The sequence below is a fragment of the Anopheles maculipalpis genome, chromosome 3RL (genome assembly GCF_943734695.1).
Source record: "Anopheles maculipalpis chromosome 3RL, idAnoMacuDA_375_x, whole genome shotgun sequence".
Classification (NCBI taxonomy): Eukaryota; Metazoa; Arthropoda; class Insecta; order Diptera; family Culicidae; genus Anopheles; species Anopheles maculipalpis.
This window is the reverse complement of record NC_064872.1, coordinates 84,520,882-84,545,885: the sequence shown is the minus strand read 5'-3', so window position 1 is coordinate 84,545,885 and position 25,004 is coordinate 84,520,882. Positions and strand designations below refer to the sequence as shown.

General features: G+C 45.4%; 5 protein-coding genes across 7 annotated transcripts in view; 2 read left to right on the top strand and 3 right to left on the bottom strand.

Moving 5' to 3' along the window:
- Positions 1-9,782: 9,782 nt before the first annotated feature.
- Positions 9,783-14,573, bottom strand: LOC126561097 (uncharacterized). Its single transcript, XM_050217043.1, has 7 exons — positions 14,444-14,573; positions 13,514-14,345; positions 12,975-13,443; positions 12,505-12,910; positions 11,680-11,772; positions 11,107-11,610; positions 9,783-11,033 (listed from the first exon to the last, which is right to left on the bottom strand). The coding sequence occupies exons 1-7, from the start codon at positions 14,546-14,548 to the stop codon at positions 9,816-9,818; spliced, it is 3,627 nt and encodes a 1,208-aa protein (XP_050073000.1). The 5' UTR covers positions 14,549-14,573; the 3' UTR covers positions 9,783-9,815.
- A 724-nt stretch (positions 14,574-15,297) lies between these two features.
- On the bottom strand, positions 15,298-17,326 carry LOC126561096 (venom carboxylesterase-6-like). The gene is made up of 4 exons (XM_050217042.1): positions 17,296-17,326; positions 16,300-17,088; positions 15,768-16,239; positions 15,298-15,709 (listed from the first exon to the last, which is right to left on the bottom strand). The coding sequence occupies exons 2-4, from the start codon at positions 17,063-17,065 to the stop codon at positions 15,298-15,300; spliced, it is 1,650 nt and encodes a 549-aa protein (XP_050072999.1). The 5' UTR covers positions 17,066-17,088; positions 17,296-17,326.
- Positions 17,327-17,549: 223 nt separating this feature from the next.
- Positions 17,550-19,319, top strand: LOC126561988 (esterase B1-like). The gene is made up of 3 exons (XM_050218389.1): positions 17,550-18,766; positions 18,829-18,951; positions 19,016-19,319. Exons 1-3 carry the CDS (start codon positions 17,550-17,552, stop codon positions 19,317-19,319), a joined length of 1,644 nt encoding a protein of 547 aa, XP_050074346.1.
- Positions 19,320-19,414: 95 nt separating this feature from the next.
- LOC126561965 (juvenile hormone esterase-like) overlaps positions 19,415-25,004 on the bottom strand; it is a 188,213-nt gene continuing 182,623 nt past the window's right edge. Inside the window, exons 1-4 of one of the 3 annotated variants that reach the window (XM_050218359.1) lie at positions 21,814-21,847; positions 20,880-21,247; positions 19,820-20,809; positions 19,415-19,744 (exon numbers count right to left, since the gene is read on the bottom strand). In XM_050218359.1, coding sequence (XP_050074316.1) covers positions 19,429-19,744; positions 19,820-20,809; positions 20,880-21,247 — 1,674 coding nt within the window. In that variant the 5' untranslated portion in view covers positions 21,814-21,847 and the 3' untranslated portion in view covers positions 19,415-19,428. Of the gene's footprint in view, positions 19,745-19,819; positions 20,810-20,879; positions 21,248-21,802; positions 21,848-25,004 lie in introns of those variants that run through there. The other 2 variants (XM_050218360.1, XM_050218361.1) reach the window with 2 other exon arrangements.
- LOC126561095 (juvenile hormone esterase-like) lies at positions 22,489-24,559 on the top strand. The gene is made up of 4 exons (XM_050217040.1): positions 22,489-22,536; positions 22,764-23,131; positions 23,202-24,185; positions 24,247-24,559. The coding sequence occupies exons 1-4, from the start codon at positions 22,489-22,491 to the stop codon at positions 24,557-24,559; spliced, it is 1,713 nt and encodes a 570-aa protein (XP_050072997.1).

Below are 25,004 nucleotides of genomic sequence, written 5' to 3'. Positions count from 1 at the left end.
TGCGCATCATGCCATCGGATGAAGCCAGCCGTCTGGGCCACTTAGCCGGGAGTGATCGAAACGCATCGGTACGATGACGATGTTGCGCCTGTTTTCTCCGTCCCCCTGTTTGAAACCTCTAAATGCACCGTGCAGCGTAATAGTGGCACGTTGAGTAAATCCATCCCGAGCGTACGATTCAATTCACATCGTGCCATCGAGTTGTGTAAATATTGTCTGTTCCCTGCTTCATTCACCTCTTCCTTTCCTGCTAACCCCTTTGCCGCCCATATTGAAAAGTACAAACCATCGGGATGAAGTTGCAAAAGTGGGTTAAATGTAAAATTTATTCTATTGACAGCAGGCACAAACTACTTAATGGCACTGTTATGTTGTCGAACGATTGGTACAGCTTGCTTGCATTGCTCTTCGACTTCTCGTTACACCGTTTTCATCTATCTTTACCTACCAACCTACAACCCTAATGCCTCTTTACTGTTGCTCTACTGTTACAGGCGGCTGAAAAATGCATCACGCCCTAGATGCAGAACAGTATTTCACGCCCTTAGGGGGAAGATTAAATCTACGGGATTCAACAGTTATCAACAAAGCAAAAGCTGATGAATATAGTAAATTTAATCAGAAACTGTTCAGAACGTAGAACATTTAATTTAAGCACAAAAAAAGGTGTCTTACGCACCATGAGATATTTAAAAAATTAACCACAAATAACTAATAACTAAAAAACTAATTTAATTGCTATGAGAAACTGAGCGTCGCCATCACCGCAACCAATTTTCCAGAACCGTACAAAAATGGTACCCATTTTTATTTTAAAAACTCTATTTTTTATTGGAAAAAATCATTATTAAAACATTGCTGGTAAACAATTTTAAGGCATTAACATCCAGAAAAAAAAATCCGAATGAAAACATCATTTGGACATCATAAAATGTTAAATAAAATTCCATGTAAATTCAGTAATATTTTTTATAAGTTCAAAATGACGAACGTGTTCCTAATTCCCCACTTTCGATAAATATTCGTTAAGCAGTGAATTTCTCATGATGTTTCATTAATCCCAAAAATCCAACATATTTTTCATACCCAAACAAACAACACAACACAAATTGTTTCACCTTTTGTAACACTAACTCACGTTACATTATTCGAGCAGCACACTGTCTGTATGTGCAATCATGTATGCTTCTACAGAAAACAACACAAAAGTGGAATGGATTTATTTCGGGTGCATCTAACACCGTCTCAAACGTGCACCATGATGTTAGTATGCCCCGTCACCCGTCTCCATCGTGATGAAATCAGACAAACGACCCGATTTTGCCTCTCGATCGTTATGAAAAGCATCATTTAACCACTCTTCACTTTGATTCATTTCATCCCCATGCCCTCCCCGCGTGCAAAACGTTTCATCGACACAATTCATCTAACCAGCTTACCATGCTGATGGTAGAAAACATACCGGCACGGGTAGCAAACAATCGCTCGCACCCGGGAACGGTAAATGTGCGAAAATACATTTTTATTACCATAATAAAATTGAACTGACGGTGCAACAACTGACGGTGGCCTGTTACCGTTCTGGTAGCAGAACCGTTTCACTCCTTTCGGTGCGTTTGTTTGGTAGGATCGCCCGGTTACATGTGTAGGTAGGTTTGGGGTCGCGGCAACCTGAAGGATCAGAGCTGTCCGATGGTTTGATATTTTTCCACCCTCCCAACGCACCAATGTCCCATGCACGTACGTGCTGGGTGCTTCAGCTCTGTGACAAAAAAAAACACACACACACAACGTAGGAACACTAAAACATCATCGAATCGGAGAGTTTTGGTCTCTGCTTCGGAGCAAATGCAAGCACCGAGTGGAGGATTATCTTGTTTTTGTATCAAATTCGTCAGCTTCAACGACACTGCGCACACGATAAAGATGATGGACGGCGATGATCACGATGATGATCACGATGATAATGATGATGATGGAAGGCTCACCGTACGAGTAAATATCGTGCGAGAAGCGCAAACATGTAACAACCTTATGCAGGGAGTTTTGATGTGTTGCTGGGTACAGCTGCGATACATAAAGCGCTTCAGAGCGATCCCATCCATACTATTTTTCCTTTTGCACTCCTACATCATACAAGCAAACACATTCAAGCACGCTGCATGCACAAACAATCACGAGTGCTCGTGTATGTCGGCACAAATTCTCAAGATCAAAAAAATCCATAAAGACCACCCGGTACCGCTGGGACGGAACCATCCAAAATGGCTAAAGATTACACTTTCTCTTTCACGGACGGGTGTGGTCGGAACGGCCGAAAACAACAAGATCGAAAGATCAAGTGGAAACGTCCAAACGCGTTAAGCCATGGCATGATTACAAGTTTATTGTATTTGAAATGGAATCCAATTTTGTTTACGAGTTTGTAGGCGATGTGTGTGTGTGTGTGTGTGTGTGTGTGTGTGTGTGTGAATACTTTCTTCCTTCTAGTCGTTGCAACGCGTGAGTGATAAGCTTTGCGACCGATGCCGGTAGATTGTCTGGTACTTGGAAGCACCCGGGAATTTTCCTCGGTCAATGGTTCAACTTTGACAAATCATTGAATGACTGACTGGCTGGCCGACCTGGACCTAGTCCAACAAAGTGTCACAGAGTGCCCTAACTAGCCGATACGCTAATGGATAGAGTTTGCTGTTTTGGTACAACATTTGTGGTGGGAAGTGAGAATTATCGGCGTCCGAAGTGAGTAGGGTTAATCTGAATACATTTAGCAACATCATGGGTGGAACAAGAAAAGGCTTAAATTAGTATAGTTTTTTGCTTCGTCTACTTTGTGTCGAAAAAAGTGTTTAAAAGAACAAAGTGAATGCATTAAAAGCTACAAGCATTCGATCCATTTTGGTGCTTTTTGTCTCTGTTTATTCCATACATTTATAGATGAAATTGTTTTTGAACTGAGTAGATGTTTTATGTTCAACATCACCACTACACGGCATACAGACAAGAATGTTTTTACTTCCACCCTTGCTCTATTTGCTCTCAAAACGTAGTCCACATTTTAATTGCGACCGTTACGCCTCCCGGAATCAGGGAGGCTTAAAATACTTTTAAATTTAATTTGCACTACGCTTCGCTTTCCTCAAGTGTTGCAATAATGGGCGCAATCTTGATTTTATGATTCATTTAGAGGTAAAGTGGCACCACCCCGCCGAGCGTCGACGAGCAACCGACCGAGACCCAGTGCTTGCGCGGTTAATATCTTAATGATTGCATCCAGCCACCGTACAAAAACGGACCGCCTGCATGCGTGTGTTATTAATAGAGCTCCCTACCCTACGCATACAAGCGATCGTGACGCGCTTCTACAGTGGGTCGGTCAGGTGTGAGTATGTGCCACAGCTTATGGACCAGAATGCAGCTACCCACAGGTTGACAGGAGAAAAGTGGAGAGATTTTACAAACTCTCAAAAATGAAGCAAAAAGTCGTCATCGTTGTGCGATTAAATTTCTTCGATCTAGGACCGATTATTGGTTGTGCGGCACGGAGCAGCGGCACTGAGGGTGAGTAAAAGCGACGAAAGGGACCCGACACAGTACAAAACGATCATATTACGGGTTTGCTGCAATGGGAAGGGAAAATATGGAACAGATTTTAACGGAGTGTGCGTACTCGAATGACTCGTACGTCGAAACAAGAGGCCGAATGCCAGCATTGCTTGTGGCTGTTTTGCCCGCAAGCGTTTTATTTACTATACATCTGATTATCAACTTTTACTCTTCTATGCTGCTATTGCTGCTGCTAGTGTGCAGATGAAGGTCTGCCGGTAGCTGCCTGTGATGTCTTGGTTGGCTTTAAATCACAAAGCGTAAAATCCCTTTTTCTCATTCGTTTCTATTAGGTAATTGTACACGTTCCTGACGGTTTTCTATAGACGAAAGGTTTAATCTTCTTCGTGGAATACAGTTTAATTATTTCGCCTTAAGTAAGTGATATGCCCTTGCAAGCCTCCTAATTCTATTAGATACTTAATAATGGCTCACAGTACTGTGCTGCTTTAACAAATTCTCTAGCTCGTGATACTCAAGATATCATCGAGAGGCTTCGGCACCATTGGTACCCTTGGAAGTCAAGGGAGTCAAGGGATCAATAGAGAACAGATAATGGAGGGTCAACGTACGAGGATTAAAATTTCAAACGGAAATATACAGAGAAAATCGTATTCGCAATCAAAACCATTGGGAAACAAACTAATCAAAAATTAAGAAAAAGTTTTTTATGAATAAAAAACATTAAAAATACACAAAAATGCAATATCTAAAATACAAATAGAAAGACATATCGTCAGTTCTCCCATCACTGCTAAGTATTCGTTCTCTTGAAATTGTTTTCCTCCTAGCTGGTTCAGTCAGTCCTTCCAATAGTTTCATTGGTTCAGATAATTTTCTATGTTCGCACATGCATCAGGAAATAGGGCCATACTGTAATCCTCTTTGTAGTTCATATTTTGAAGCTACATTAAAATTGTAAAGATTCAAACGTTCCAATTTCAATGTCACTTTTATCCAATGCTCCCTGTTTGTCCTGCTGTGCAAATATTATTTTCTTTTACGCCAAACATCCATCTCGCTCTCGCCAGATCAAGCACCCCTCTATTGGCCAACAAGCAAAAGGTAAACCTTTTATGAAAAGTTTCGCAATATAGTAGCACAAAAGACTTGGCTGGCGGTTGCGGAACACCCAGCGTATCTAGTAATCCCACCCAGCCGTTGCTTTACCGGACATTTGTTGGCTTTATTAAAGAATGCTATTTCTTGCTTTACAATACTAAACGAAACCGTGTACAGGAGCCGGGGTCAGTAGACAACGGGGCTTTTCCGGTAGCTATTGTCCCCGTTTGCACGTGCAACGCAGACCGGGGTAGCCATTGTTGTTCCGTTTCCGCTGTGAGCCTTGTGGTGCACAAAGGGTGGAGAAAAAATACTCTGCAATTGTACGGGGAGAATAACACGGAAAAGCCACATTGAAAATGTTCTTCAACGAGTGCCCATTCTACGGTAGTATGACAACGAGTCAAAGACCACCAGTTGTAATTAATTAACACTAGGTACACTTTATTAGCACGCTACGAACATGAGGCACTGTATCTTTGCGGGAGGTCATTACACACGAGCAAGTAGTTGGAAGAAAAAGACAGTGAAAGCAGTTCTGGGGAAGATGCAGAAAGAACTATCTTACCACATTGAATCCCTTGGTCATGGCTTCAACTTTATTGTCTCGTTCAAACCGTTTTCTTACAATTGCAATTACGACTTTTCCTTTAGTCTTTTCCTATTTCCCGTTAAGCCACTGGAAGACATTTTTCTCCCCGAAGAACTCAAGCAGATACACGAATGGAATGAAAAGAAGGAAATAAAATCAATTTTCTACTCTCACTCGGAGAACATCCCGTATTCTTCCTGCATAGAATATCCCATACGGTCGATCCAGTGAGGTCGAAGCTAAATTTAATGGCCACAAAACCCTTTTTTCGCAATACCCAATCGATTGGTTGGCGATACAGTTTAATTAAAAACTGCTTCACCGTCCATCCTTACAGGTAAGGACTGATCCAGGCCTTTGTGTTCTTCCCACTTTTTTAATATTTTTTCTAACGCTATTTCTCCTGCATTTGTATGAATTTTCATCACATCCCGTGATGGGCAGGTGTCATCCCACTTTTCCTTCTGTTTTCGAGGGTGCTCGGGGGCCTGGGTACCACTAATGAAGGTATTTTGGGGGTGACCTTTTTATACCATCCTACCCCAACCCCCCAACCCCCCTCTCCTGTTCCTCTTCATTACCGCTTCTTTTCTCCTCATCGGTTTAGAGTGCAATCAATAAGTCTTATCGGATAGCTATCGGAAGCTAGTAGTAGTTGTTCGAGTGGTTGCAAACACGATAGAGAGAACAGCGAAGAAAAACGGCGGGAAATAGGGTTCTTTGCAATAGGAAGGGGAGCCTACCAATAATAAATAACAACGATCATCAATATAAGGACGGACGCAAACAACACTTACACACTGCGGATTCCAACTGGCTCGGTACTACCGATTGGATGTCAATTTTTCCTGCCACCTGCGGAACAAGAGTAAGGGGCAACCCGGAGCTTTGCTGGGATGGCACGGTGATTGGTAGGAGAGTACTTTTTTAATTAATTGACTCCTGGACGGTAGTACCGCTACGAAGATTCTTCACTATGTTGCTCCGGGTTAGCAAGCAATTGATCTTCCACCGGACCACGAAGCCTCACCGTTGCTTCCCTGAACACTACCGGCCAGTTCACCGTACAGAAGAGGATAACTGGGGATAAGTTTTCCACACTTTCGTCCGGTAGTGCCACATGGGTATACCTAAAGGTGCCTCTCGATAACAGACGAAAAACGGACCAACGGCGTACGGCTTCCTGTGGCTCGAATGGTTGCTTCATATGTTTTCATTTTCACTTCCAAGCACAACACTCACACACGTACTGCACAGTTTCACTCTCAACAAGTACTGCCTGTACTTATTTGTACTGCACACGTACACACACGCACACATACACACAATCACTTCAAACAGTCGCCCATCTAACAAGCCCTCCTCAACATATATTTGCATACATTCGCTTCATCCCCGAACAGGCACACGCTCTACCTAACGCTTAACCACAGTCGGAAACGCCTGTTGAAGCCTTCGGTGCGTGAAGCATTGCAATTCATTCCCCGCTGAAGAGAATAAAAGAGCTCGGTTGTGGAACTTTGCTTTTTTTTACCCCCTATTAAACCTGACACTGGCCTGGGTGTTCGGTGCTATGGTCCCGCCAGTACGCCACAACAATCTCTCACCCACCAGCGCAGGTTATCGATGATATTGACCGATGGGCGAAAGCAAAATACACACACAACACACGAACGCACGACAGTTCATGCGCACAGTGAAAGCGGAACGACGGCACACCGGCATTAGCTAGGAAGCGCGACCAAACCTGAACTGAACCGTTCGATGCTGCGAAAAGTGTGTTTTATCCGTCGAGTCGAACCAACGAACCGACCGATACGATACGACGAACGAACGAATGAACGATCGAACCGAATGAACCGGATGGAGGATTAGCGGGTGGAGCTGGGAGGCAGCGTTGAAGCCTACATAAAAACAACATTAAACTATATGGTGAGCAGTGAGAGCCACTCGTTTCTCACTCGTAACAAATATGAATTGGCTGTGTTCGCTCTTCGCGGCTTCGCGCAGGAAGGAATTATTTTTAATGCTTCCACAAATTATTTTATGTTTTATTTAATTATTTAAATAGAATTTATTAATTAGTTTGCTTAGGCCTGGTCGCAATGCTTATCGTTTCATTTTTATTTAAGCATTAAAAGAAAGCATACCGAAAATAATGTGAGAATGATAATTAAAGAATCTTTTGTACTTTGAGTTTTTATTCGTTTGGTACGACCTAAACTTATTGTTTACAGTACTTCGTTATAGCATTACAAAGCTATAATTCACTTGCTTTTTTGTTGTATAATTTTTTTATGTATAAAATTACAGTTTTAGGATAATTACAATAAACCTCATCACTTAGGCTTATGATGACCTAAGCCAGTACAAACTGACGGGCCGAGTTAATAAAAATAGCTAAAAAAGCAAATCACCGACTAGAAAAATTTGTATACCAGATCAAACTACGATTCTCAATCCAGTATTCACTAATCAAAGTGTTTTTTTTTTTTATAAAGACCAACAATCATTTGGTGGCCTGATATCGTGATGGAGGCGCCTCATCTTTTGTAAATTTTACTGCAATATTATTCTGTGATAATGAATTTTTTTAAACTTTTCCACTCATATATAATAGCATTTTCGAAACATCTTTCGTTTACATAGAAAAAATATATTAAAACTATTTACATTGGCTACAATACTCATGAATCCCGTTGCATGCCAAGTACACAACCATTACTCACACCCCACGCTCCCGAATCTCACGCTCACCACACGGCTGGGTGAGAACATCCAACAGCTGTCGAAACGGCACAACGACTCTCTCCGAAACTTTTGATTATTTTATTAAATATTTATCATTTCGCAACACTCTGACTATTTGCATCGCTCCGGTCTGCTCCGTACCGTTACTCTCTGTCTCTCCGTGTGATGCAAAAGTGAACCGGTTCGAGTGTTCATTTTACCGATTCACCAAAACTCCGCAGCTTTTCTTGCGTGCTGGAAAGCAAAAGGGACGGTTATTGGTCGGTTCTTTTTTGTTTTGTTTTCCATTTCGTTTTGCTGCCGAATTTCAAACCATTTGTCATACTTTAATGACACACTAACAGGCACAGACGCACTCACACACACACATACGCCCGCGTATATTAGTTTGCATGTAAATATTACACATTAGCTGAATGTTGCTATATTCATTGGCAAGAGCAAGCTGACAGGCGTATCACGAAAGGTTGAACGGAAGGATAAATTATGGAACAACTAATTGACCGTAACCGAACGAGACACATGCTTCACTGAAATCAACTTTTTTTCTTTCTTTTACTTGCAAGGTGACCACAAGCTGGTTCGATTCAGAGTTCGCTTTTCGAGTATGGAGAAGAAAAATTTAAATCAAAAATAAGAACAAGCAAACCACAGCTTCCCGAAACCTTACTAAGAAGTTTTATCACGTCAAGCGTAAAAGATTTACTTTAAGATGATTCGCAAAACAAACATACCGTGCCTGCTCTCGGACCGCATCGTCATAGTCTAACGAGCTGTCTGAAATCATTCAAGCAGCAAAACAAATCAATTATTCGTCGAAACTTTGTGCATTATTGAACACCGGATAAGACTGGCCTCGCTCTCGCTCGCTCATGGATGAATGAATGAATGCGTAATTAGATCCGTTGCGGAAGTGGCCGGAAAAGCTGCGCCAATTACATCGCGTGAAGCTGATCGAAAATATGTTGACGGGCAAACATTAACTTGTTCTGAACGAGCTGCTACTGTTAGTTTTGATGTTTAGTCAACAAAATAAGTTGGTTGTAAACAATCCTTTCTATCCTGCATTTTATTTTAAATACATGCATTTCAAATCTTTTGCACTTCTCGTTGGCTAGACGTGCAGTACGCCAAGAAGCTATTTTGCCATTTGACCGTCTTTCAAACAAGTGCAGTTCTTCGAGCGGCCATTATGACTAATGGCCTTCGAGCGGCCATTAGTTTTATTATGATGATAGCAGCAGTGTAGCATCTTACTGTCCAACGCCTGACACTGACATTTTAATTATTTGTCATCTAAGTGGATATTTGGCCGCATTTGAAAGGTATCTTCAAGGTTATACTGTTCTAGATGAAAGTAACATGGAACTAATTAATTCATAATTATCTTCCAAGCTCCCTTTTCAAAAAAAAAGTTCATTAAATGGCTTTATTAACGAGCTTTCAGGAATATAAAAGAATATCAAAATTAACATCCATTAAAGTTGCAGTTCTGCTCTCTCTTTAAGGCGTATCGGATCGTATTAATGTTGCCCAAAACTAATTAGGTCCCATCAACAAAGAGTATAGTTTCCGACCTTAATAACAATTATTGTAACCTTTACATTGCTGGATGTATGACTAATTTTAAATCACTTAGACGCATTGTAATAATTGTTCCAAACGCATCAGAAACGACTTTACCTTCGAACAATTATTTATAAATTCATTACAGTTCCAACATATCAACGTCATATCCGTGGACAACGGATTTCGGCCCCTGCCCCACTCGAACAGAAGCATCAATTAACCAAACATTAACCACTCAACTACTACTGCTGCGGCTTCTCTCAGGCCCCGAGTCTATGCGTGGTATGACAAAGTTATCGATCGTGCCGTTGCACCGTTCCGTCACTTCCAGAAATTTGCCCATACGCGCCAACTCCGGCAAGGTGGTCATTTTCAGCTCCTTCCCTATCGATAAAACCGTATAGTTCGTTGGCTGCCCATTCGTACCTAGTGTCGCTTTCATGGGTTCCCAACGGCACGGCAAATTGTCCATATCGGACGCTGGTGTTGGGTCCGCATGTTTCGCAAAGTTGGTCCACATGCGTACCATTAGCTGCCGCATACGGTAAGCCGGATCGGAAGGTGGTATCTCCGTACGCAACAAAGGCGAACTGAAGAGGTAGTAAACTTCATCAATGTGGCAAGCTCCGGGAAGCTGTTGGAACTTGAGCAACTCTTTACCCTTGTTCAGTGAGCCTTCGTAACTGAAACGGTACGAGTATAGCGGTGTCTTCGTTTGGTGTTCACTCCACAGCTTACAAAGCACATAGTACCCTACCACGAACCGATCCGTGAGCAGATCCACTAGCTGATTCAAATTACCCCGACCGATTGCCATCTCACCGAAGTAATGCTTCTTCACCTCTTCCCCAAGTGCGCGGGCCGACGGACTAAAGTAATCCACATCAAACGAACGGCAGATAAACTTCTCCGACCGACTATTGTACACCGAAAGATTCTTGATCATATCCACCAGCTCAAGCATGCCCTCCTTATCGTTGTACCCGCACAGTACCGGCACCGTCAGCCGATCGTCTTCCCGCAGATACTCCATCGGTGTCTTCAGCAGCACCGGATCGGCAGACTGTTCACGCTCAATAACAGCCGTAAACGGGAACTGAAAGATCGGCTCATACTCTCGCTCGCGATCAGACAGTACGAGAAATTGTGCCTCATACAGACGCCTTGCCGGAACGTCTCTCAGTGTACCGAGGACACCCTCATCCGACGTACCCTCGTAACCGAACACGCGCGCCAACGAACGGGCCCTCTCTTCCGGTTCCGTTTGGTAGATTAAATCAGCAAAAATGGTTGCACTTTGAGCGATGGCTTTGTGGAAGTATTGGCGCGATTGGTCGGAAAAACAGTGCATCAGCACGTTACTGCCGCCAGAGCTAGCGCCAAAGATTGTAACATTGTTTGGATCACCGCCAAACGTTTGTACGTTCTGTTTGATCCACTGCAAAGCTAAGCGCTAGAAGCGAAAAATAGTGGATTAGAATCCTCAAAAAAGCCCCATTAGAGCCCCATCTAACTGTACATCGTACCTGATCCTTTAAACCAGCATTTCCTTCAATTCCTGCCTGCGGTAGACATAGAAAGCCAAGCACACCGAGTCGATAGTTCACTGTGGCCACAACGACACCCTCCTGTACGAGATAGTCCGGCAAGTACATCCCACTATCTCCATTTCCACCGGTCATGCCACCACCATGAAAGAACACCATCACAGGTAGCGACGGTGTGTCCGTCGCTTTGTCCACTCTTCGAAGTGCCGGTGTGTAGACGTTCAGAAACAATCCATCTTCCGAACCGGTAATCTCCCGCGTGATCACATCTCGCCCCAAACAGCTGCTTCGCTCACGGCTACAGTCCAGGTAGGACACGGAATACTTCTCAATCGGAACTGGAGGAGCAAAGCGCAGCTTGCCTACCGGAGCTTTTGCGTACGGAATACCTTTAAAGCAGTAGTACGGCTTTCCGTTCGGTAGACGATCCTTGGTGCCATAGATTGAGCCTTGTGCCACCTTCACCATAATCCGCGCGGATGGCTGTAATTTTAATGGAGAGTATCCAACATTTCAAGTACTAATAAAACACCCGGACAAGCACACCCTTACATCGTATTCTTGAGCTCTCGGACCTAATCCACCGTCGGACATTGACGGGTACGATTTGCGAACATTACGCATCACCATGGTTAATCGAACACACTAATCGACGTACGCCGCCTCACGTTTAACTGATATGGTCCCGTGGTGTAGTGAATCGTTTTATAAAAAGCTATTTCTAAAGCACAATTAAAACAAAGACAAAAACAATAACCTAAACTATTCGCACACACACCCTCCGCTGATTTTCGAGCAGACGGCATTAGCACAGGGGCGATTAGTTTGCGATGCAACTGCATACGATCATTTGCATACGATTATTGTGCCCCCTTGCTGCGACTTCTGTGCGTCTGCCGTAACATCAATAACAGCAGCACCAACAGCAACACCAATGTCAACCAACCCTCGGTGGCGATTACGAAGGTGATTTTGTAAGTGCTGCCGATGACTACATCGATTGCTTAAGCTTAACCCGCTTTTTAACGACGATGACGCAGGGCACGAACATTGCATGAATCGATTTAACGCCCCTCAAAGAATGCCCTTGGGGGAATATGATGTTTGTAATATAAAAAAAAAGACGCCCATAACAAAAAGAACAAACCCAATATCATTGCCCTTATCGGTGGTTTTTTTTTGTGGTGGCACCTGCAATGTCTGCTGTTTCGGATATCGTGCACACATGAACACAAACCCAGTCGGAATGTTATCTTACATCCCCACGCAATGTTTCATGGTTCAACGCTTGCGAGGGTAATGCAGTTCTAAGCTTTATGAATGAAGATACGGCTTAATCCAGTGGACCACCTTACGCTGTGCTCTGTGTACTTAAGGAAGCAGGTTGGGATTAAAGCGTTCCGCAAGCGATTTCCAAAACTGTATCCGATCTTGCATCGGATTCTCTACCACCTCCACCTGGTCGTTAAGCTCAAGGGCATGCAGGACAAACGGTTCACCGGATGCGGTCGGTGGAAGTGGATCCCACTGGAATCCAACATCATCAACCTCGGGCGTAGGGCTTCCGAACTTTGCAAAGTTAGTCCACAAACGGCACAGCAAGGTACGGGCCTGATCGGGCCCGGAACCTGGTTCGGTTTGAACCGTAAACTCACTACCACTGAACAGATACGGTAGCTCATCGGCATGGGCAGCGCCCGGTGTTCCGTCCGGTACGTAAAACAGCTTGCGCATCTGGTTCAGCTCGTTTTCGTACGAAAAGCGGTAGAAGTACAATGGTGCCCTAGAATCAGAAAAGTAGACAAATTACTTGCGATCCTTGGGAACCTTCGCTACCCGATACGTACTCCTGCTGGTATCTCGAGTGCAGCTCAGCAGCCGCGTACACCGGGAAGTTGAATCCAACATCCCCAGCCAGATCCACCAGCCGTAAAAACTCATCCCGCTCGATGGGTTTGTCCTGGAAGTAAAACTGACGGATCTCCTCCAAAACGGCGGGCGTAAAGTCGCGCGGTACACCAAAATCAGGCGGTAGCATCTGCGTCAGATTGCTAGCCAGCTCGTCGAACTGCTGCTGAAGGGTGCCGTAAAATATCAAACCTTCCGCACTCGTCAGCCCGTATATCAGCGGAATGGTGGTGGCGTTCGGTTGCTTCAACAGTTCCTCACCACGCTGCGGTATGATCGCATCTTCCGAGCTCGGATCTTCGATCGATGGAATGAACGGGGATACAAAGTAGATGCTCTTTTCCGTATCTTCGAAAGCTTTCGCCGAATTCGACACCAAATCTTCGACCGATGCGTTCAGCAGAGTTTCTATGGAATGGGAGATATTAATCTGATAATCTTACCGCCTATTGCAGTTAGCTGTCTCAGGCAAACTTACCCAACACACCAGCATCGTCCTCCCCTTCATAGCCCAACACTGCGGCAAGCTTGCGCGCTCTACCCTCCGGCTGATACTGCAAAACCCACGGACAAAGTACCGATCCCGACTGGCAGATGGCCTTGTGGAAGTATTGGCGAGACTTTGGACATAGGTAGTGCCAATTCACCGACGCACTACCGGCACTCTCACCGAACAGTGTCACGTTTGTTGGATCACCACCGAATCGGGATATATTGTCATGCACCCACCGTAACGCCAACTGCTGATCCTTCAGCCCCTGATTTCCATGAATGCCCACTGACGGGAGGGCAAGAAATCCGAGCGGACCGAGTCGATAATTCAACGTCACCAGGATAACACCGTGCTGCAGCAAAAACTCTGGCCCATAAAAATCGGTATTGGCACTGCCCGTGTAAAAGCCACCACCGTGAATCCAAACCATTACCGGTTTGAGCGTACCAAGTGTTTCACTCGGAGAACTCGTGGTGTACACGTTCAGATACAGACAATCTTCACCTCCGGATTCCGATCCCACGGGAAGCATTATAACGCCGCGACATATTCCCTTCTCGGCACCACACTGGAGCGGTTGTTCGGCGAACTTTTCCAACGGAACCGGTGACTTAAAGCGAAGATCGCCTACCGGTGGCTCGGCATACGGAATGCCCTGGTAGGAGAAGTATTCCGACCCATTCGGAAGTACCTTCCGACGGCCGACTATTTTCCCCGGCGCTAGCTCTAACTCTACCTCGTCGGCGAACACTAGCGGTCCTCCTCCATTGCTCGTACTTCCCGGCTCGTAGACGATCGGTAGATCTTCTGCCGGAGGCTACAAAAAATGGCAACGATTGTACGTTACATAAGCTTGCTTCGTGTAGTTGTTTGTTTCCAGTTTTTCAAATGCGCTTAGATCACACTGCTGCTCACCTGATAAGCGGTAGCCGGTGGCATAAAGTTTGGATCCACCACCGGTGGGGGTAGCGGATTCGTCTTCACGACCGTCGGCGGAACGTACAGCTTGCGGATAACCATCGTGTTTGGAAGTTTGCAGAACACTGAAAGGGGTCGCTTCCTTGGCTACCCAAAAACGCACGCCGTAGACGATTTAAAGTTTAACGGGTTTGCTATCACACACATAGCGCGGGATAAGATAAGATTGGTGCAGCCATTTCCAGTTAGCAAACAAAGCGAATAAAACGGCCTGGCTAGAGCGCTTTGAAGATCTCCGCTTTGCGAAGATAGAAGATGCACACAGTGTTCAGCATATCTGCAGCTATACCCAACCATGCGTAAAACAATGCGTAAGCGGCCTTAAACATCCACATCCGATATCCAAATAATTTTGTTTTCTTATGCGTTCCGGATAAAGATATGGATATTTATTTTCGGAAATTTTCTTTTAAATTATTTGCCTTTCTACATCATCCTCTGCTTGGCTTAACGGCCTGTCGTCATCATAAAGTCGTACCAAGTGTATGTTTTATTATTTCATTTACATTTCTCAACATTGCACCTCGTATCTGTCTAGCAAGAGCATCTTTATTTCGAAACATAGATATCTTATCGATCAGTATGGCACCAGGTATCAAACAATAAAAACCGATTAAAATGGATCAAAGATACGAAATTGTAAGATAACAGTTTTACGGTTTTCAACATGACCTTAAGTAGAAATTGATGAAGAAATGATAAAATTTGATGACTATCCGACAAACAATTCCAACGATTTTCGTTATCAAGAGCTATCACTTTTTTTTGTATTCCCATTTCAAGGGCAACCATTATTGCCCTTTTTCCATGTCCCAACTATTGTACTTCTTAAACAATTCTCTCCAAAAACCAACACGATCAGTGAGATGATTTTCTACCATCTTCAGCTCGTTGTCTATTTGTAGTGCTGATACATTAAACGATTTCGCATCTGGTTTTTTGAGCGATGTCCAGCTTACATCCACATCTTCAGTACGTGGGACACCCGTTTTGGCAAAGCTGGCCCACAGACAGCACATCGCCTTTCTCAATCTCCAAGCTGGCGAATCATTCGGTACCGATTCCGTTGCAAAGAATCTCGAACTAAACAGATAGCACACATCATCCGCATGGCTTGCCCCTCGATACTCCTCCGGTACCTTCCATAGCAGACGGAATTTGTTCAGCTCGGTGTCAGCGCCAAAGTGGTAGAAAAAGATTTGTCTAGAAAAATAAAATTATGAAATGTATTTGATAAAGTAACGCACAACCGAACGCTTACCCTTGTTTATGGGTCAGCTGCAGTTCGGCAGCTTGTACGGCCGGAATCAGATATAAAGTGTCCGTAAATATGCGACTAAGTTCGAACTCTTTCTCTAAAGTTACGCCAGCAGAACCACAGTAGAAATCAATAATTCGCTGTGCTACCTCTGGTCGTTCGTCTTGTGGAACGTTCAGAAGGTCTGGAATGAAGCGACATTTATCCTCCTTGTACCGATCCAGATGTTGCCGAAAGGTGTTTATCTTGTACAATGCTTCCTCATTGTTGACGCCGATTATCATTGGTTTGCACGATCCATTATCCGGACGGCGCAGCACTTTGAACACATCTTCCGTTATAATTGGATCGTGGGATTCTGGGACCTCAATAACCGGCCGGAACGGGTACACTGAATCGAGCGTTCTCTCGTGCGGTGTAAGAGCTTCCTTCTGCGATTTGGCCAACAGTGCCGGCTCGACATTTGTAAGGATTTCTGAAATTATTTAAACAGGTACCAAGAATGTTCCATTTCAAAAGTCACCATAAAACCTACCCAAAACTTCATCATCGGACGCATCCGCCGAACAACCAAAATATTCCGCCAACCGACGCGCTTTACCTTCCGGATGTTTTCCAAACGTAATCGAACTGGTCGCCACACCTGACTGGCATATGACTTTGTGGAGCAGATGATTCGATCGCTCCGACATGTAGTGGAGATGTGCCGAAACACCTCCAGCACTTTCCCCGAACAGGGTCACATTACCCGCATCACCACCAAAGCTGCGTATATTACACCGAACCCATGCCAGTGCCAAGCGCTGATCCTTCAGTCCCATATTGCCGTAGATTCCCACCGATGGCAAACACAAGAAGCCTGCCGGACCCAACCGATAGTTCACCGTGACGACAATGACACCGTCCGCTACGAGCCACTCGGGATGGTAAATGGATGAATCGCCACTTCCGGTACAAAAAGCACCACCGTGCAGCCATACCATTACCGGCAGCGGTTCTGTCGCTTCGTGCGGATTTATCGGTGTGTAAACATTCAAAAACAAACAATCTTCCGAAGCGAGCACGTTATCCGGTGGGAGGTAACTGCTCGCTAAACTGACCGCCCGCTCAGTGGTACAGTCCAGGATACCTTCCGGATGTCGTGGTAGGGATTGTGGGGGACGAAACCGTAATGGACCGACCGGTGGGATGGCATAAGGAATTCCTTTAAAGCTGTAGCACGCAGCATCACTTCCAGGGTGTCGGGTTATCAAGCCTTTTATCAGACCGGAAGATACTTCAACGATGCAATGTTCGGTCATTGTTTTGCGGTTGATTTGCTTAACTGAAAGTGAAGTGGAAAAGAAAAAATGGCGTAAGACAAATCAGGAATTAAGACAGCCATTGTGGAGTCGAATGAGACGAATGGAAATTTCGGCAACTAAACAAACCCTTTCTTTTTTTCGTTTGAGCAGTTTTGTCGCCTTCAAGTTCGGGGGTTAACAAATTTAGAGGTCAGACACAAAGTTAAGAAGGCTCGTCAAACAATTACCGCCAATATCAGTTCGTTAGTGATGATGACGATCCATCCCCCAAATCACTGCACAAGATGCAACACACGTACGATGGCGGACCGGCGGATGAAGCTACGGTCCGGTTATCTCGAACCATTCACTGGTGTTGGTGAGCATACTCTCTGAGCAAGTATCGTACGCAAACAACATTCACTTGATATGATAAGCTGATCAGTACCGTGCTCAGTGAGCATTGGGATTCTGTACGATCAACAACCAAGTGTGTAGCACCATGGCGGAAAGCAAAGTAACGGTGTCCATTCTACCGGGCAAAGTTGTGGGTCTCAAGGGCGCTCTACCGAACGGGACGGATTGGTACGTGTTCAAGGGCATTCCATACGCTGAAGCTCCCGTGGGACAACTTCGCTTTAAATCGCCGGTACCACTCTCAACTCTTCCGTCGGATCCGCTCGAATGTTTCACCGACGGTCCGAGCAGCTATTCGGACGATACACGCTTCAAGCGTATGTCGGAAGATTGTCTCTATCTGAACGTGTACAGTCCTCAGCTAAACCCGAAAACTCCACTCCCGGTGATGGTGTGGATACACGGAGGTGGTTTCTATTCCGGTACCGGTGATTCCGCACTCTACGAACCACCGTACCTCGTACAGCAGGGTGCAGTTGTTGTGTGCATCAACTATCGACTCGGTCCGCTAGGATTTCTATCCCTCCCGTCGGCCGGTATCGAAGGAAACATGGGCCTAAAGGATCAGCGGATGAGCTTCCGGTGGGTGCAGGAAAACATTGACCGCTTCGGTGGCGATCCGAACAATGTAACGATTTTCGGTGAAAGTGCCGGTGGTGCCTCGGTCCATCTGCACTATCTGAGCGAAGGGTCGAGAAAATATTTCCACAAAGCTATCGCCCAAAGCGGGACAGCGTACAACGAGTGGGTATGGCAGCGTGACTCGGCCGACCGAGCGCGAAAACTTGCCCGGCTGCTTGGTGCAGCGGATGATTCGGATGAAGCCGTACTGGCGACGCTTATGAGTGCTTCCGCCGAAACGATGACAGCAGCGCAAAATCAAGCCATGAACGAGCACGACCAAACTGTGCTGGTACGCTTCCCGTTTACGCCCGTCATTGAACGGGAGGATAGTGAGGACGCCATTATTAAGGAGCATCCTTCACGTGCGGTTGAAAAGGTGTTTCACAAAGACATTCCACTAATGATGGGAACTACCGACGACGAAGGTTTAGTGCTGTGGACATTGCTTACCGAAAAGCTGGCAAGATTTGAAACCGATCAGACACTTTTGATTCCGGCCACGCTGGACGTTAGCAGCGAGGAAGACAAACGGTCTGCCAGTGAGGCGATTGTGTCCTTTTTCTTTCAAAATCGTCCGATTTCGGTGGAAACGATGAGGAACGTTACTACGGTGTTGGGTGATAATTTAAACACCTTCCCAGGATACGTTGCAACGGAATTGCACGCTCGCTACCAGCGGTAAGTAAGAAAACGAGAGTATCCAATATGAGCGTTTAATTGGTTACGTTCCGGTCCCATAGTGCCCCGCTGTATCTGTACATCTTTTCGCATCTGGGAGCGTTGAACAAGTATCGCGAAGAGATGAAAGTTCCGTCAGATCTGGTCGGTGCATGCCATGCAGACGAGCTGTACTATCTGTTTAGGTGCGTTTGCTCCAAAGGGGTTTCCGTTTTTTCTTTATGTTTAATCGCTTTCGCATCATCTTAGCTCATCCCTCTACAACACGGATGCAGTGCAAGATCATACCGAGACGGGCCGGTTCCGTGAGTATTGCTGCAATCTTTGGGTCAACTTTGCACGGTTTGGTAATCCGCACGCAACCATCGTCGACTGGACACCGGTAGAGCGAGTAACCGGTGACAAATCGGTCAGCTTTTATCCGGCCGCAGTGAACCTGAAGGACATTGGGGATTGCAAAATGACGACCGATTTCTTCTACGAACGGTTCCAATTTTGGAAGAGCCTATACGAAAAATTTAACGGAACGCATCTGCTGCCAAAAGTGGAGTAACACTTTCCTTTTGTGGATACTGAAAATGGAACTTTCAATGGTCGGTTTATTAAAAAATGAACAAAATATATAGATAACCCCGCTTTCCTAAAACCTGCAAACCGCTTTACTAAAGCTTCACTTTGAGAAAATCTTCATTCCACCTTTTGTAAACATCTCGCCAGAAGTCGATACGTTCCTTGGCCGGATCCTGGATCATTTTCGTTTCGGCACCGATATCTAAACACTTCAGCCGGAACGGTGCACCGCCAGCCGTGCCGGATGAAACCTTTTCAACCGGTTCCCATTCACAAGGAAGATTGTTCCGATCTTCCACCGGCGTCGGATGACCATACTTTGCGAAGTTCGTCCACAAGCGACACATAAGCTGACGGACGCGTCCTGCTTCCGACTCCGGCTTTACATCCACATTAGCCAGTCTCATCCTGCAATCAAACCGACATTCCCGTACAAAAATTGGGTTTCAAACAAATAAAAATGGAAGGATGAACGCAACTTACAGGAACAGGTACGACAGCTCGTCCGCATGGCACGCACCCGGAATGGTTAGTTGCAGCAGCTTTTTGTACATGTTCAGCTCCCCGTCATAGCTAAACTGATAGTAAAACATGGGCGAGTTTGGCTGGTACCGGGCGTGCAATTCCGCGCACGTGTTCGCCAAAATCCCAAAATGATAATCCGTCATTAAATCTGCCAGCCCGTTCACCGTTTCCTTCGTAACACCTTTTGCGCCACAGTAAAACTGTTTCACCTCATTGGCTAGCTGTTCGGCGGCCGCACTACCCGGTGCAACATTAACCGTGCGCGGTATCATGCGTGCCATATCGTTTTCGTACAGATCAAGTTTCTTTATCGCATCCATCATCATAATGGTGCCCTCGCGATCATTGTTACCGAAAATAATCGGTATGGAAGGAATGCGGTTCGGTTGCTTCATCGCAACGAACGGATGTACCGGAACGACCGTATCCGGACCATGTTCGCCCTCCTCTACGACCGGTTTGAAGGGCATCGGTAAACCTCGCCGTTTTTCATCAGCAGTAAGTGTATGTATCATCAGCCCCATCAGTTCTGCTTTGTCCGCTTTCATCAACGTCCGGTACACCTGTTCGTCCGTTTTCGCATCGGCATTAATGAACCGGGCTAGTGATCTTGTACGATTGATCGAATCTTGCTGCATTACCCACTCCATGGTGGAAATGCCACTTTGACAGATCGCTTTGTGGAAGTATTGTTGCGACACGGGCGAAATCATATGCAGATGGACGGAAGCAGCCCCAGCACTTTCCCCAAACAGTGTCACATTGTTCGGATCACCGTTAAAGTGGGCTATGTTCTGCTGTACCCATCGTAACACCATCAGCTGATCCTTTAGACCGGCATTTCCTTCGATTCCTTGGCTGGGCAGATGTAAAAATCCTAGCGACCCAAGACGATAGTTTAGCGTGACCACAATCACATCCTCTTGAAGCAAATATTCCGGGGAATAACTAAAATTACATCGAATCCAATGAATGGCGCTTGAACATTGTGACGATGGAAAGACCACTTCTCCCCTACCAATCACTATTTCCACTGCCGAACAGAAATGCACCACCATGGATAAACACCATCACTGGTAGCGGTTTATCGCTCTTCTCCACCGACGGTGTGTACACGTTCAAATGTAGACAATCTTCCGATCCTTCCAGCTCCTGGGTGAACATGTTCCGGCTAAAGCAAACATCCCGCTCGACGCTACAATCCAGCACCGGGTAGGGAAACCGTTCCAGCGGTTGTGGTGCACGGAAACGCAGCTCACCGACCGGAGGCTTTGCGTACGGAATACCACGGAAGGCACAAAATGCGCCCCCGTTCGGGAGCTTCTCCTTCACGCCACAGACCGTACCTTGCTGTACCCTAACATTCACACGATCGATGTTTCTCATCTGTAAGTGCAAATGAGGCTGATTAGAACGATTGACCGCGTACAGATTGAGGGCGGAAGCGAACGTATTCCTCTACCGTGTTGTTTTTTGTTCAGCCAAAACCAACCACCAGACCAGAAACGACCAAAACAGCTCTACAAACAATTGTGTTCCTCCACCAGACCTCATAATATCAGCAAAATAACACCGTAAAATCTCAGATAAAGCAAGATGATAGATGAAGTGCAAACTCATGCAACTTGCGTACGCAATACACGCAACAACCTAATCAACCAACCAAGAAGGCGGTGCTCTCCTACCCAAGTGTCGCTACATTAACAGTACAAAGGTTAGTTTAATGAAGTATGGCCGGCAGTTCGATTGTTCGCATCTGCATGCATTGTAAAGGGTGAAGGAAGTAGGGAAAAAACCCTTATCAAGCCACACACTCACGCACACGCACTATACTTGCCCATCGGACGCTGGTTGCAAGTGGAACTTGCGGTGAACACACAAATTTCGAGCCCAATAGTTGTGCACACCTGAGCATGTCTATGAATAATATTTACTACTAACTATTAGCTCACACTTTTCGTTGTACTTTCTGCTTGTTTTTCCTGCCACTTTCGGCCAGACATTCACCGCACCGTGTAACCGATTTTAGAAAAACAGTTGTAAATACGCTAAAAATAATATTGCACTGCTAATCACGAAAACAAACGTAAACAAATGAAAAAAAAACTGTCAAACTGATAGTGGGCTAGCCAGTGACGTTTGCTAAGCAGGGGCTTTCAAAAACAGCTGTTCAAAAAGAGTTTGAAATGGTAGTTACTGTTTTTGATTGGTGGTGAAATGTCCCGCATTTTTTCTGGAAATCAATTCGATAGTTAAATCATATTTTTGCCTCACAAATTCCAGCTTATTGCAAAAGAGTAGAGAAAAAGAGATCCAAAAGAGAGCGCAAGTCAGCGCACACCCAGGCCCGTGGCTGACAAAACATACGCCTAAAGGTATGCAATGTATGTTCAAAATCAAATTCAAATTTATTACATCATTACATCGTTACGATCAGGCATCGGAGTAATGATTTCTCGTACCACTAATTCGAGAAAAATATCATCTAACTTCAATAAACACTGAAAAGTAGCGATGCAAGAGTTTCTCATCTCACTATCCACCAATTAGTCTGAAGAAAACTTATTTAAACTGGTGAATGAACATGAACCACGCACGTTGAATTACCAAAGCATTCGGCTTAAAAAATGGGGCTGTTTTTCACGCAGAACACGGAAGGATCTGCGTGCCGACAGGTAAATGGTAATTTATTCCATTGTGTTTCATATAAACCCGACTAAGCAGGCGCTTTTTATCAATTGGTAGGTATCCCACCGCTCGAAATGTGGTCTATTCGCAAACTATCTTCCTGTCTCCCGCAAGTCGATCGTTTTCTGTCCCAATTTGTGAGGAATGTAAGTGATGTTTAGTACAATTCTAGGTGCAAAAGCTTAAAATTAATATCGCCCATTTTAATTCATAGATCAGCACCAGAAACCGCGCGAATGTGATCCTGAAGTATGGTACCGTCTCGGGTGTGGTAGAAAAGCTTCCGGATGGAAACGATTTCTATGCGTTTCGTGGCATACCGTACGCTAAGGCACCAGTCGGTGAGCATCGTTTTAAGCCTCCGGAACCGTTGATGAAGTTCCCATCTCCCGTACTGGACTGCAGCACGGAAAGAGATACCTGTGTGGCGAAAAATCCTTTCAATCAACGGTGGCAAGGTTCGGAAAACTGTTTGCATCTGAATGTGTACACACCACAGATGCACAGATCCGGCGCCCGTTTACCGGTTATGGTGTTTATACATGGTGGTGCATTCAAGTATGGTAGCGGAAATAGCGATTGGTAAGCAAGCGATGAAATGTTCTTGAATAAGGTTTTGCGTACGCTATCTGTTCGAAATCTTCTGTTACAGCTACTCACCGGAGTATCTGCTCGAACAGAACGTTGTGGTCGTTACGTTCAATTATCGACTAGGTGCACTAGGATTTCTACATCTCCCGTCACAGGGAATTGAAGGTAATGCTGCACTAAAGGATCAATATCAGGCACTGCGCTGGGTGTCAGAAAACATATCGCACTTCAACGGTGATCCCAACAATGTGACCCTGTTTGGAGAAAGTGCCGGTGCAATATCGGTACACCTTCATCTTCTATCGCCACAGTCTACCCAATACTTTCACAAGGCGATTTGTCAGAGCAGCGTAGCACTAGCGGACTATGCCGTGCCGAACGATACACTCGGGAACTCTCGACGTCTCGCGCGATTAATAAATCCAACTGCCTCTACCGACCCAGAGATCCTACAAACATTACAAACTGCACACGCAAAGCAATTGGCTGAGCTCTGCGATCGTACGCCTGTGGAAGACGAAAAGCGTGGAACTATTTTGATGCCCTTTCGACCGGTTGTGGATGGTCCCGCAGAGGATCCTATTGTGCCACTACATCCTATCACGGCCATGAGCACTCCCGGTCTTGTACCTGACATTCCTCTTCTGCTCGGTTACAACGATCGGGAAGGTGGAACCTTTCTGACACACATAACTAAATATCCCGATCTTTATCGAAACGATATGGAGCGCATGATACCACGTACGCTCAACGTCAGGCATGGGTCACCGGAAGCAAAAGCCCTTGCAAGAAACATTGAAACTTTTTACTATGGCAAGGAGGGTTACTCACCGCGAAAGATCAACGAATGTGCAAATCTGATGTCTGACTTTAGTTTCGCAATCGTGATGAGAATCACGGCAGAATTGCACGCTCGGTACCAACATCGATCGCCACTGTACTTCTACCGCTTCGAGTACGATGGTGAACTGAACCTGTACAAGAAGTATCTACCATTCCCAATTACTGGTGCGTATCATGCCGACGAGCTAGGATATCTGTTCCGGTAAGTACACACGGTTTTCGGAAGAGAATTCTTTAACCTAATGATACATCTAATGGGATAGTATGCGTATGAACCCGAAAGAGGTACTTCCACAATCGAACGAGGCACGTGTCCGGCGGTACATGTGTCGCATGTGGACCAACTTTGCACGGTACGGCAATCCGACACCAGCGCATGATGAGTCGCTCCACTTTCGCTGGTCACCTGTGCCAGTGATGGAACTAAATTCTGCTGAGGAGTTCCACCTACCCTACTTACGCATCAATCCCGAGCCGCAGATGTCGATCGATCCGGACAAAGAGAGGATAGCGTTTTGGCAAAACGTTTACGACAGATTCAATGGAGGATTCCATCACCCTAAAGCTAGGCATTAGAAAGTGACACTTCAAGTTCCAAGTTGACGGCATAGTCATTAATCCTCATCCAATTTATTCCATTCATCCTTCCTACAGCGACTCTTATCAGCAATTTGTCACCACATTCACACCGAAAAGAAACAATTAACCCTCGAAAACCAATTTCGGCCTTGTCAAACAAACGCAAATCAACCGCAACGACTCCAACGGTCTATCGCACACGATCCAGTTCGCGGTCAAGTGCGTCGCTTGTTCTGGTGCTCGAGGCTTATCAGTCGGAGGAACTGTTTGTGGCCTACATTTGTGCGGAGTGCAAAAGCAAACGTTGAACAGTTTAGCGCGATGCTCTTTATCAAGGTTTATTTATACCGCTCGCCTCTTCCCACACCTACCCTCCCTTGTCCACCTACCCCACTGCTGGCCCGTTTACCCTTGGGATGCATTTTTGAAGAATTGCATAAGC